This window comes from Camelus dromedarius, chromosome 11 (assembly GCF_036321535.1).
Source record: "Camelus dromedarius isolate mCamDro1 chromosome 11, mCamDro1.pat, whole genome shotgun sequence".
Taxonomy (NCBI): Eukaryota; Metazoa; Chordata; class Mammalia; order Artiodactyla; family Camelidae; genus Camelus; species Camelus dromedarius.
The window spans coordinates 30556452-30569409 of record NC_087446.1 but is presented as its reverse complement, the minus strand read 5'-3'; the positions used below and the strand labels follow the sequence as shown (position 1 = coordinate 30569409).

The 12958-nt window shown below is 34.1% G+C and overlaps 1 protein-coding gene across 5 annotated transcripts in view; it reads left to right on the top strand.

Moving 5' to 3' along the window:
* Nucleotides 1-12958, top strand: part of CEP83 (centrosomal protein 83) — a 145454-nt gene that overhangs the window by 81377 nt on the left and 51119 nt on the right. For all 5 annotated transcript variants that reach the window (XR_004140236.2, XM_010989950.3, XM_064491589.1 and 2 more), the window contains exons 4-5: nt 7080-7172; nt 9040-9171. Coding sequence is in view for 4 of the 5 variants with exons in the window: in XM_010989950.3 (XP_010988252.2) it covers nt 7080-7172; nt 9040-9171 (225 nt within the window). In the remaining variant the exon portion in view is untranslated. The remainder of the gene's footprint in view (nt 1-7079; nt 7173-9039; nt 9172-12958) is intronic.

Genomic DNA, 12958 nt, shown 5'->3' with positions numbered 1-12958 from the left:
GACCCACCTCCATTTATGGATTGGAGTATGTTAAGCATTTTCTCTCTTATAGTGAAATGAAATCATTCTCCCTGTTAGCCTCCGTTTGGTTCTTGTACTGTTCCTTGGACCTATGTAAAGGAACTTTCGACATTTCTCCATGTGATAACTTCACAGATGTTTGCTTACAGATACAGTTTGTCTGGTAAAGTTTCTGTTTTTCAAGATTAACATGTCTGATTTCTGTGTGATATTTACCTGGAAAAAAATAACTGAAAGAAACAGCTCTTCATACATACACATATTGAAGCAATTTAGCTATTTGCTTTAATGGATGCTTGCAATTTGTACAAATTGTAGTTAAGTAAATTCAACAAAGTAAAATCCGGGAGAGATACTTTGATGAAGGTTTTATGAAAGGTGATTATTTTTAAAATACACATGTATTATATTGTCTACATGCAAAATGCCTTTTCTGAGTTAAGATTTAATATCCCTTTGGCTTTTATAGAAATAGCAATATAAAACACATCCATCTGAAGAAGATTTCTGTGTCATTTGTGTAGTGGTAGTGAATAGGAATAATAATAGTGCCTAGCTCATAGGGTGATTGTAAAGATGCAATGAGAATGCATAGAAAGTGTTAGTACAGTGCTTTGATGTGGTGAGTGATTAGAATGTGTTAGCTGTTGTTATTGTATCATCATTATGTAATATATTAGCAAAACCTTTTTTAAAAATACGGGATTTGTTTTATAGATTTCTGACAAAAATTTTTAAAAATTACTTTACCAAAAATGTATGTACTTTCTTTGTGCCAGGCAACAAAAACTATGTAATCCAGTATGTTTCCCATTTATTTATCTAGGAAGCTCAGAGCAAAATTTACTACTCAGTTGGTTGAGTTTTTAAGAATCTCTGGCACTACAATATTTGCCCTCTTAAATTAAAACATTCTTTGGAAAATATTGGTCTATTTTGTATTAATATGATAAATCTTGTAGTGCTAATATGACTTACTTTTATAGATTTAATATAGGTAATGACACATAGACAGTTACATGATAAAGCATTTTTTTAAGCTTCTTTTGAGACAAATAGTGGCAGTATTCCATTAGAAGTCTAAGACACAGCATAACTTCCTCCTAAAATGGCGTTGGGATAATCCTCTGATTCTATTCCTTTAGTGTATGTTGGCTTTGAGGGAGAGGGGAGGAAAATAGTTTTTTTATGTGTGCTTGTTTTTAATAAAATTCTTATGAGATAAAAGAGTCTCTAATCATAAGATTTTTTTTGTTATCGGAGACCTCATAAGTCACAAGTCTCCTGTGTAGTTACCAATTCCAGTGTTGTTTTTTCCCTTTGTGTAGATCCGTATTTCCATCAGTATCATTTTCCTACCATCTTAAGATTTTAACATTTCTTATAGTGCAGAAATACTGGTGAGAAATTTTTTCAGCTTTTATAAAAGAAATTATTTAAAGATATTTTTGCTGAGTATTAAATTATAGATTGACAGTTTTTCCCCTAATACTTAAAGATATTGCTCTTTTGTTTCACATATTTGCTGTCATCCTTATCTTTGTTCTGTGTTTGCAGTGTCTTTTTTTCTGGCAGCTTTTAAGGTTTTTTTTCTTTATTGCAGCTTTTCAGCAATTTGATTGACATGCCTTGGTACTTTTCTTCATGTTCCTGGTGCTTGGGATTTATTGAGTTTCTTGGGTGTCTGGGTTTATACTTTTCATCAAATTTAGAAAATTTTTAGATACTACTTCTCAAAACATTTTTTTTTGCCTCCTATCTCCTTCAGGGAGTCAGCTATTAGGCCACTTAAAGTTCTCCCATAGCTCATTGATGTTCTGTTTATTTTATTTTTATTTATTGTAATGGAGGTACTGGGGATTGAACTCAGGACCTTGTACACATTAGGCATACACTCTACCACTGAGCTGTTGCCCCACCTCATTTGTTCATTTTTAATCTTTTTTGTCTCCTTGTTTCATTTTGGGTGGTTCCTGTTGTCATGTCTTCAAGTTCTTTGATCTTTTCTCCTGCAGTGTCTAATCTGCCATTAATCCAATAGTGCATTTTTCATCCCAGAAATTGTAATATTTTTCCTGAAGTCCAATTTTGGTCTTTCTCATACTTTCCTTATGATGTTGAGTCTTTACTCTAGCTTTATATGGAATTCAGTTATAATTATTTTAATGTTTTTGGTAATTCTAGCATCTGTATCACTTCTGGGTTCTTGTTGATTGGTTTTCTTTCCATATTTACTGTGGGTAGTATTTTCAGGCTTTTCATTCTGGTATATTAAAAAGTTACTCTTGTATTTAAGCTTCAGATGTACAGCAGCATGGTTCAACATCTATATACAGTACAGAGTGATCACCGCCACAAGTCTAGTTACCATCCATCACCATACAGTTGACCCCTTCATCAATTTTGCCCACCCCCAACCCTCTTCTCCACTGGTAACCACTAATCTTTTCTCTGTATCTGTGTGTTTGTTCATTGGTATGTGTGTATGTTCGATTGCACATATGAATGAAATCGTATTGTATTTGTCTTTCTCCATCTATTTTACTTATTATAAAACCATCAAGGTCCAACCATGTTGTCACAAATGGCAGGATTTCTTTCTTTTATGACTAATATTCCATTGTGTGTATATACCACGTTCTATTTATCCATTCATCCATCACTGGATACTCAGGTTGTTTCCATATCTTGACTATTGTAAATAATGCTGTAGTGAACATAGGGATTTGTATATATTTTTGAATTAGTGTTTTTGTGTTCTTCAGATAAATACTCAGAGGTGTAATTACTGGATCATATGGTGGTTCTATTTTTAATTTTTTGAGGAACCTCTATGCTGTTTTCCGTAGTTGCTTCACCAGTTTACATTCCCATCAGGAGTGCAACAGGATTCCCTTTACTCCATGTTCTCACCAACACTTATTATATGTTGTTCTTTTGATAATTATTGTTTCTGATAGATGTGAGGTGATATCTCAGTGTGGTTTTGATTTTCATTTTCTTGATGATTAGTGATGTTGAGCATCTTTTCATGTGTCTGTGGCTAGTTATATGTCTTCTTTGGAAAAATGCCTAAGACCCTCTGCCCATTTTTAAATTGGGTTGCTTGGGTGTTTTGTTATTGAGTTATATGAGTTCTTTATATATTTTGGATATTAACTTTTATTGGATATATGATTTGCAAATATCTTCTGCCATTTAGTTGGCTGACTTTTGTTTTGACGATGGCTTCCTTTGCTGTGGAGAAGCTTTTAAGTTTGATATAGTTCCATTTGTTTTTGCTTTTGTTTTCCTTTCCTTTGGTGTCTAACCCTGCTAAGACCAGTGTCAATAAGGAAGATACCACCTGTGTTTTCTTCTAGGCTTTTATGATTTCAGATTTTAAATTTCAAGTTTTTAATCCATTTGAAGTTAATTTTGTGTATGCTGTGGAATAGTGGCCTAGTTTTATTCTTTGCATGTAGCTGTCTAGTTTTCCCAACAAAGTTTATTGAAGAGACTGTCCTTTCTCCATTGTATTTCTTTGCTCCTTTGTCATAGACTAATTGTCCATATATCTGTGGGTTATTTCCTGGGCTCTCAGTTCTGTTCCTTTGATCTGTGTATTTGTTTTTGTGCCAGTACCACACTGTTCTGATTTCTATGCCTTTGTTGTGTGGTTTGAAATCAGGGAGTGTGATACCTCCAGCTTTGTTCTTCTTTCTCAAGATTGTTTTGGCTACTTAGGGTCTTTTGTGGTACCATACAGATTTTAGAATTGTTTATTCTGGTTCTGTGAAATCTGCCATTGAAATTTTGATAGGGACTTCTTTGAATCTGTAGATTGTTTTGGGTAGTATGGACTTTTTAACAATATTAATTCTTCCAATCCATGAACATAGAGTATCTTTTCATGTTTTTGGTATCTTCCATTTCTTTCATCTGTGTCTTACAGTTTTCACTATGTAGGTTTTTCACCTCCTTGGTTAAATTTTTTCTTAAGTCTTTTATGCCTGTAAATGTTTATTGGATGCTAGGTATTGTAAATTTTACTTTGCTGAGTGCTAAATATTTTTATATTCTGATTAATTTTCTTGGGCTTTGTCTGGGACAGTTACTTGGAAATAGTTTTGACTTTCTGGGGCTTGCTTCTAAGATTTGTTAAGTGGGAGCAGATTGGTGTTTAGTGCTAATAATTTCCCACTACTGAGACCCTTCTGAGTACTCTACTCATAACTCTAAGATGAAGTTTTCATTCTGGCTTTTGGGAAAAGGAACTGTGAACTCTGAGTACTCTTCCCTCTAATCCTTTCAGGTGGCTTTTCGCCTGGCCTCAGGTATTTTCCTTACATGCATGTGCTGATCAGTACTCTGCTGAATGAGTCAAGAGGAACCTTTTGCAGATCTTCATAATTTTCTTTTTTTTGCTACCCTCCTTTCTGTTACTCTGTCTTGTGACTCTAGCCACACTAGTCTCCCTGGATTCTGGGTATCACCTCTACAAGTTAGGGAGTCCATCAGACTCTGCCTGAATATCCCTTCCTTTGCCATGGCCCAGAAGCTTTTGTGAAGTTCACTTCTATGTTTTCTGTTTCTTAGCGAGCTTTGCCACTTCATTATGTCCAGTGTCTTGAAAACTGTTGTTTGATTTTTGTTCAGTCTTTCATTTGTTTCAAGGAGCAGGGTAAAGCTGGTCTCTATTCCAACTGCTGGAATTGGAAGCACTTTTATTTTTGATTAACTTTTAATGATGGAAATCTCAAGTACAAAAGTATAGAGAGTAGTATGATACATCCCCATGTACCTATCACCCAGCATCAATAACTGTCATCTCTGAGCCTGGCTTGTTTTATCTTCGAGTGCTTCCCCTCTGTCTCTCAACCCCTCTGGATTATTTTGAAGCAAATCATATTATCTCACCCCTAAATATTTTACTATATATCTCTATTATATACCAAGACAATCCCTCAAAAGCATAGCCACAGTACTATTTCCAAACCTAACAGTACTTATTTTTTAATACCTCTTAATAGTGCATCTTTGTTCAGATGTCCCTAACTTTATCCTAGTTTTTGCTTGTTTATTATTTTTGAAGTTGGCTTGTTTGAAATAGGATTCAAATAAAATTTACATATTATTCTCTTTTAATTACCACCCATTCTTTCTTTGGCCTCAAAACTATCACAGACTCTTGACATCATAAACCTTATTATACAGGAGCTTTCTATCTGGTTCCTCTGGCTCCGTTCACTGCCTCTTCTTCCCACAGCCACCAATTCTTTCCCACCAAAACTTTTGATTTATCTTGCTTCTTTCTGAAATATACATATGATGCCATTCTTAAGCTTAACAACCTTCAGTGAATAAGCAAGATACACAAAAATGTGTATAGTATGCCTTTCTTTATGTAAAAATTAAAAGTGGTTTATATGCTTATATATCTATGGATTATTTCAAAAAGGATATGTAAGAAACTTAACAGTTGTTGCTTCCTAAGAGGAAAACTGAAGGATGAAGTGAGAAGACTTTGTTTTTTAATGTTATCATTAATTTTGTTAAAATTATTTTATTTATGTGATTATATTTATTTATTTTAAGTAAAACTAGAATTTAAATAAATACTGTTGAATACTGAGTAAATTATAGGAGTGTGAATGTGGTACTCAGGAACCTTCCACTCTGTGGCTCCTACCTCTCTCCCTTTTATTTTCAGCCAGGATGCAGCTCTCCTAGGTGATGTTTGGAAATGGGTCAGCAAGGCCTTGTTTGTCACAATCTAGAGATTGCTGCCAGCATTAACACAGGGACTCAGGATGCTAAATTTCCTATCGTGCTTAGTGTGGCTCCATCTGAAATGCCTTTAGCTCACCTTTGAGAATCATTTTTCTTCCCAGGGGATTTAATAGTTTACTTATTGTTTGGTTTTGTGTTCTACCTAAGCTTTAGTTTTCCCATTCCTTTGTGCCATTCTTTCAGTCCTAAATGTCTTCTGTTTGTCTTTACCTGTCTGGTAAGCCTTTATTGCCAATTTTTGTAGTTATTTGCATGTGTAAGTTATTTTTCATTTGAAAATTTGAAGTTTTTATGGGGAGAGATATAATTCCTGTGAGTTTTTGTGATCCTTAGAAAGTTAAACTGTGTGTGCTTCGTTTCTGTAAAAAGGGGATGATAATGTAGGTACATTCTGGATTGTTCTGGGTATTAAATTAATACATGTAAGGAATTTAGAACGGTGTGTTATGTAGATTGTGGCATGTTGCCCAGTGTTTTATATATAGTAGGCATTCATTCAGTAGAATGGAATATTTGGAGAATTGATGAATAAATGAATGAATTAAGCTGACTGTTACTCTTAGTTGGTAGAGATTAATGTAAATACAAACTAGAGGGTTTTTTTTTTTCTGACAACTGATACTCATTAACTAATTCATTCAGTAAGTAACTGAGATGTTCCCTGGTGGTCTAGTGGTTAGGATTCGGTGCTCTCAGTAAGTAATTGAGTATTTCCTATGTGCCAGGCAGTAGTGCAAGGTGTTGGGAACACATGGTGAATAAAGGCTATGTGTTCTCTTAAGGAGCTTACATAAATACTTATTACTGAAATATGAGTTCTACAAGAGTATAACAGGGAGGAGTCTAAATTAATTTTGGTGGTCAGAGTAAAAATCTGCTTTTTCTGACTGAAAGTAAGCCTGAAGAATTTCCTATGATATACCAAATTATTACATCTTTATTTTGCTTGCTTTAGAAAATACACTCAACCACTGTATCCAACAAAATAACCTTAGATGCCAACATAGTTATTCCTAACAAAGCAGTAATAATAATAATAATTAGTGATTGCCTTTACCTCATGTGAATGGAATTTTGGACATCTCTGAGAGCCTGAAACTGAGTTTCTTTAAGTATTGTTTCAAATGATAGTTCTATTTATATGATAATTATTGTAAAATTAGGTGTATTTTGAAATTTCTATTAGTTGAATTTATGTCATAATTAGGCTTTAAAATTTGTCTAATTCTTAAATTTACTATTTGTGATATCTTATTTAGAATTGTTTGTGTTTCTCTGTATATTAGGTATTAACTCCACAGAAGTTGGAATTGTTACGAGCCCAAATACAACAAGAACTAGAAACTCCAATGAGAGAACGTTTTAGGAACCTGGATGAAGTAAGTAATTTGTATAGAAGGACTATGCCTTTATCTTCATGTGACTGAGAAAGACTTGTTTAAAAGTATCATTCTCCTGCTGAAAGGCCCTGCTTAGCTTCCCTTCTTACTCAGTGTCCTTATAGTGGCCTCTAAGACTATGCAGGATCAGATCCCATTCCTTCATCCACACTGGCTCCCTTGCTGTTTCTTTGGCACTCCAGAAATGGTGCAGTTCAGTCGTTGCCCTAGTTGTTCCTCCTGCCATGTATCTCTTTGCCAATTTCCTCATCTCTTTTGAGTCTGCTGAAATGTCACCTTCTCAATGAGGCCTGCTTTGACCAACCCTTGTCTCCATTTAATATTGCAACCTAACCTACTGCTCCTTAAACTTTTGGATTCCCATTTACGCAGCTCTACATTTTCTTTTTCTCTAGTATTTATAGTATTGTAATATGCTATATAATATTTATCGTGCTTATTTTAAATTTTTTCTTTTACCACCTCTAGAATGTAAATTGCCTGAGAGGAGGAATCTGTTTTGTTCACTGTTATATTTCAAGTTCCTAAAACACTTTCTAGCATATGACAGGTGCTCAGTTAATACTTGCTGAATGAAAAAATGAATTTCATCCAACCTCAGAAAAGTAAAAATTTGTTTCTCTTCAGATTGAGATCAGTCTCCTCATACGAAATGTTGGTGTAATGTGACTGAATGTTGAGTAAAGGTAATAGGAAAAGATGACAGATGTTGAGTACATTAGGTACTATGCTAGACATTTTATATTTGTTACCTTGTTTAATAAATATACTGGTCCTTATACATACAAATGAATATTGTCCTCTTTGAAATGGACCCCTTTGAAAAGCTGTAGTCTAGTGATGCTGTTTTGCACAAAACAGTTGTGGAATCCCCTTTTATAAATGGCTTCCTGGCTTGATAAAGTCATCTTTTGAATATCCTCCTGGTTAATAACCAAAGCATTATGGTTTAGGAGTAGATTTTATTTTTGGATAGAAACAAAATCACTTAAATGTAAAGTATGTGATCAAGTTAAGTATGTTAACTTAAAAGCATTAAAAAAAAAGAAAAAACTCCAAGTATGTCTCTAATAAAATCAGGAAACCTATTTTCTTGGTTTATAAAGTGACTTAGAAGAGAAATCTTTCAACTTAAGATTCACAGTAAGCTGAGTATTTCCTTGTTAATTTCCAGATGTATGCTGAAATAGTGTCTCCTTCATCTTTCTGCTCTAATGCCTACATTCTTATTGAGATTCAGAGTGCCAGCAACTTTTGTAGTGTTAGGAAGCAGAATTGGAGCATACCAGGAAATTACATGTATTCCTGGTTAGTCAGAAGAGTTGATGCTACATATATTCTTCAGACTGTTGTGTTGAACTATCATTGTAATATTTGATTGAACCTTAAGTTACTGTACTAAATATTCAAACAATCTTTTACCAACTTTGAATTTGTCCTATCTGACATTTAGGGGATTATTTTATATTTTGTTATAGAATTAATTTTTTAAATCTAACTGTATTTTGAAATATGTGCTACGTTCTTAAATATTTTATTAAGTTCAGAGATCAAAAGTTTTGACATGCTATATACCTTTCTTTTATGAGAATCACTGAGGGAATAAGATTAATTGAATGGTAATTTGCTTTATTGGTACCTTCTCAGGGGTGTGCTAATTCTGTTTGGAGGATACTTGTAATGAGAACTTTTCCAAGGTTTATTTATACTTCTGTTAAGCTTATTTTTACTTTTAGAATGACTCAATATGAAACAATTTATAGTTATTTTTCCAAAAGTGATTTTCGGAGTGAGTATAAATTTCATTTATAAATTTGTGGTAAATTACAATCTTCTTTTAATTTAGGAAGTGGAAAAGTATAGAGCTGGGTATAATAAACTTCGCTATGAACATACATTTCTCAAATCAGAATTTGAACACCAGAAAGAAAAATTTGCACGTATTTTAGAAGAAGAAAAAATAAAATATGAATCAGAGGTGAGTGATTGATTATATTAGTTGATTGTGCTAGTTTAGGTATTAGTCTTCTGGTCAGTAAAATTCTGTGATTATATATTTTTTGTAAATCTCCACTTAGAGTTGATTGTATAATTGTTTTATTAATTACTATTCAAGTGTTTGTCATGATTTTCATCTCCTCTACAGCAACATTTTTCTTGTGAATGTTCTTTTTTGGCTGTTAGATTTTCTTCTTTTCTTCCTTTATTTTGCCCCAATCAGTGGAGATAGACAAAGTGTCTTTCCACCCACAGAGACAGACTTCTCTTTGCAAACACAAGTTTGTCTGTGAGATTCCTTATTTAGCATTATCCCCCTCTAATTCTTGGAACCAAATCATATTCAGGAGAGCTCTGGTTGTAATCCCATGTTCCTTGTTTCCACTGATATAAACAAGGGGTTTATACCTTAGGGTGTGCCTATCTCCCTTGAGATGGTACCCCTCATCATCACTTTGTTCTTTCTGATATCTACAACTGCAACATTGTCCTTTTGCTGCCTACAGCCTACCCCCCTATTCTGTATCAGTTATATTTGGTGGTTTTCTACTCATTTTGTGGTTCATCTCCTAATTTTGCCAAAAATGAGGTTTGTATTTCTTATTTTTTATGTTACTCTTAAGATAATTTTTCAAGATGGAAAGAGAGAAATACCAGTTTTGTACTGCTATATTCAAGTAAGAAATCTAATGCTAGTATAATTTGTTAAAAAAAAATAGCTTGGTGTCTTTAGTTATGAGAATCATTCTATGTATAAACACATCTTCATTATATATATTTATTGCATTGTCTTTATTTGAAATTAAGAGTTAATATATACTCTCCTTCCTTTACCATTTACTAGTTAGATCAGACTGATTTATCTGTTAACACACTGTTCCATGATTGATATGTAAGAAGCTAAATGAATTTTGGGTCATTTGAGTCCATTAATAACACAGTACCAGAAAACTATAAGCGTTTGTAATAGTCTTTTTCATTTAAAAATTATTTATGGCTTTAAATGATTTTTTTTCACAGATGATCTCACTTTTATAATAATCAGTGAAATGGGGCAGGAATATCTTATTTTCTTCATTTCAAATGGAGACACTGAAGCACAGGTTAAGTGACTTGCCCAAGGTCTCACAGAAACTCAGCAGCCAAGTTAACAGTAGAACTTAGGTACCCCAGCTCTCAACCCACAGTTTTAAGTTTGAAATTACCAATGATTTGAAGTTGCCATACTAATTAGGGGCCATCTAACTGCTATAATTTTGTAGAGATCAGTTAATCTATATTGTGTATGATTATGAAAGATTTTAAATCTGTATTATGACACACTTAAAGGAACGGCATATAAAAATTTTCTTGTGGAAAAAAGGAATGATGAAGATTTCTAGCCTAAAATGTAGGTTTAGTGTATCGGAGAGTAACTACTGAGGTTAGGGATAGTAGTGTTTTATTTTATACTTTTAAAATCTAATGTTGATATTTATCTGGTAATGATTATTTGTATTCTCTAGTTTCTTAGTTTTACTGCTTTTTTTTTTAAGAATGAAACCTGCCTCTGAAATCTGATGACTATTCTATTTTTCACCCGTGAAAGACCAAATGAGAGTCATTAAAATTTTTAAGGTGCCAGTGGTGTCATTAATTTTCTAATTGGAATGTCTTTTGACATTCTTAGAAATCTGAAGATAAATGGCTGGCATAGAAGCCATGATTAGTAAAAGCTAGAAAAGCAAAACTTTCTAATAAGACCCACGTTCTTTCTTTTCTATTTCCCAGTTGATTATGCAGGAGCAATGTCAATTAGTGGATAATTGGGTATCTGCTTTCATTCCATCACTTATCTTTATACTGCTGTTTCTCTATACAATTAAAGTGAAAACTAGTGAGATGATGTAGATCACGCAACAGAAGTAAAACTTCACAGTAAAGCCTACTCTTCTCGTCTATCAGTTTTATGGTTTTAACTGATGTAAAATATATTAGCATGATGCACCAAGAATAATTGGATTTTCTTGCATTAATTAAAGACGTACACAATACTTGTACATTTTCACTTCTACAGAGAAATAACTAAATGTTCTTTAGCGTGTTGGTTCTTAGGGGAATACTTGAGGCAGATTTCGTTAGTGTTTTCCTGAGAAGCATTCTAGGAATTCATATGTCCCTCTTGATATTCTGAATTTTTAAAAGTATATGAAAGAAGATATTTTTATGAAAAAGATAACATCATGATTTCTCAGTGCCTTTGGCTATATAAGTACGTATTATGTCTGGGTCTGTATACAGGTGAAATTCTGAAGTTGCATATATAGTTGTTATTCAGAAGAAGTACTATTGTGTTTTCATTTTATTAGGACTCTTAATTTTATATTCTGCAGAGTAATGAAGGACAAGTACAAAGAGTTTTAGGTACAGGTGATTATTCTGGTTGACCAAATGAGTGAAAGAAGGAAAAATAATTCAGTGGAGAGGTTTTCAGTTCTCGAAAGAGGGACAGTAAGTACAGCATCATGTGAACTGTCAGTGACACAATACAGAATGACAGGTCTCTGAGATTATTCCGTCATGCTTTCCAAACTGGCTGACCTCTGCCATGGCTTGTCAGGGACTAGTGAGAAGCCAGAGTTCCTATGGCAAAAAGGAGAACTTTTTTGAGTCCCTGTTACCACATGCCGTTTTCTCCCTGTAGCACTGGTAGCGCGAAAGTGATAATGCTTCTGTGTTAGGTCCTTATCCTGACTCATATGTCAGTGAATACCATGAAACATCCCAAAACACTTCCTTTTTGTTCTGGTAGATTCTGAAGTTCTATCCGGAGTGCTGCTTTAAGCCCAGGTGGTTCCTTTATCAAAAATATTCCAAGTTCTCTGACTTGCACCCTTCTCAGATCACTGAGCCACACTGCCATAGGCACAAGTCTCCCAGATTATTCTCTGGGATTGATTTTGGCAACCTTTTAAAAAAGGCTTTGTGAAATTTTACTCATTAAACTTTTTTGTGTGAAGGCAGTTTAGAATATCTCAAAAATGTAACTTTGTGTGCGTAAAATTTTAAATGTTTTAGATATTCACTTAGCATAATATTGGGAACTGACCTCTCTGTGACTCTCTGCATCAGTGTCCTCATCTGTAAAATGGTGTTATCAGCAGTACCTGTCTCAAGAAGTTTTTGTGAGAATTTAATAAATTAGTATCTGTAAAGTGCTTAGATAAGTAACTAGCACATAGTAAGCATTCAACAGATGCTAGCTGCTATTATCATTATTTAAAACTCCACATGCTTAAATTTCTTGAGTAGATGATCTTGTCCTTTACTTTAGCATGCTAGAGTTTTCAGTGTCGGGTCTGCACCCCCCACCTGCACCTCGCTGCCAGCATTCTGACTGCTCCACTTTCGGGTACTCTGGGCCGTAGCCTTTTCTGTCAGTCACAGTCAGTTATCTTTACCCCCATGACCAAGGTAACTCTTAGTGCCTGAAAAAGGCATGTTTTATTATCCCTGTTTTCTTGTTCAGTTTGAGTAGGAATTCTTCTAAAGATGCTGAGTGAACATCACCTCATTTTCCAGCAGTTCTTGTATCCCATCCCCTGATCCTTCCATGTCCATCTCTGGGGCAGGTACATAGTCACGGGGAGAAAGCAGTTCTTAGAATTGTCTTTCTCTGACTAGGAGAAAACAAGTCGTATAAGGAAAGGAGATGGTGACTTCTGAAGTGAAATTGAAATAAGAACTTCAAATCTGCAAATAATTTACATGCTCCCTTCTTCTTAGTG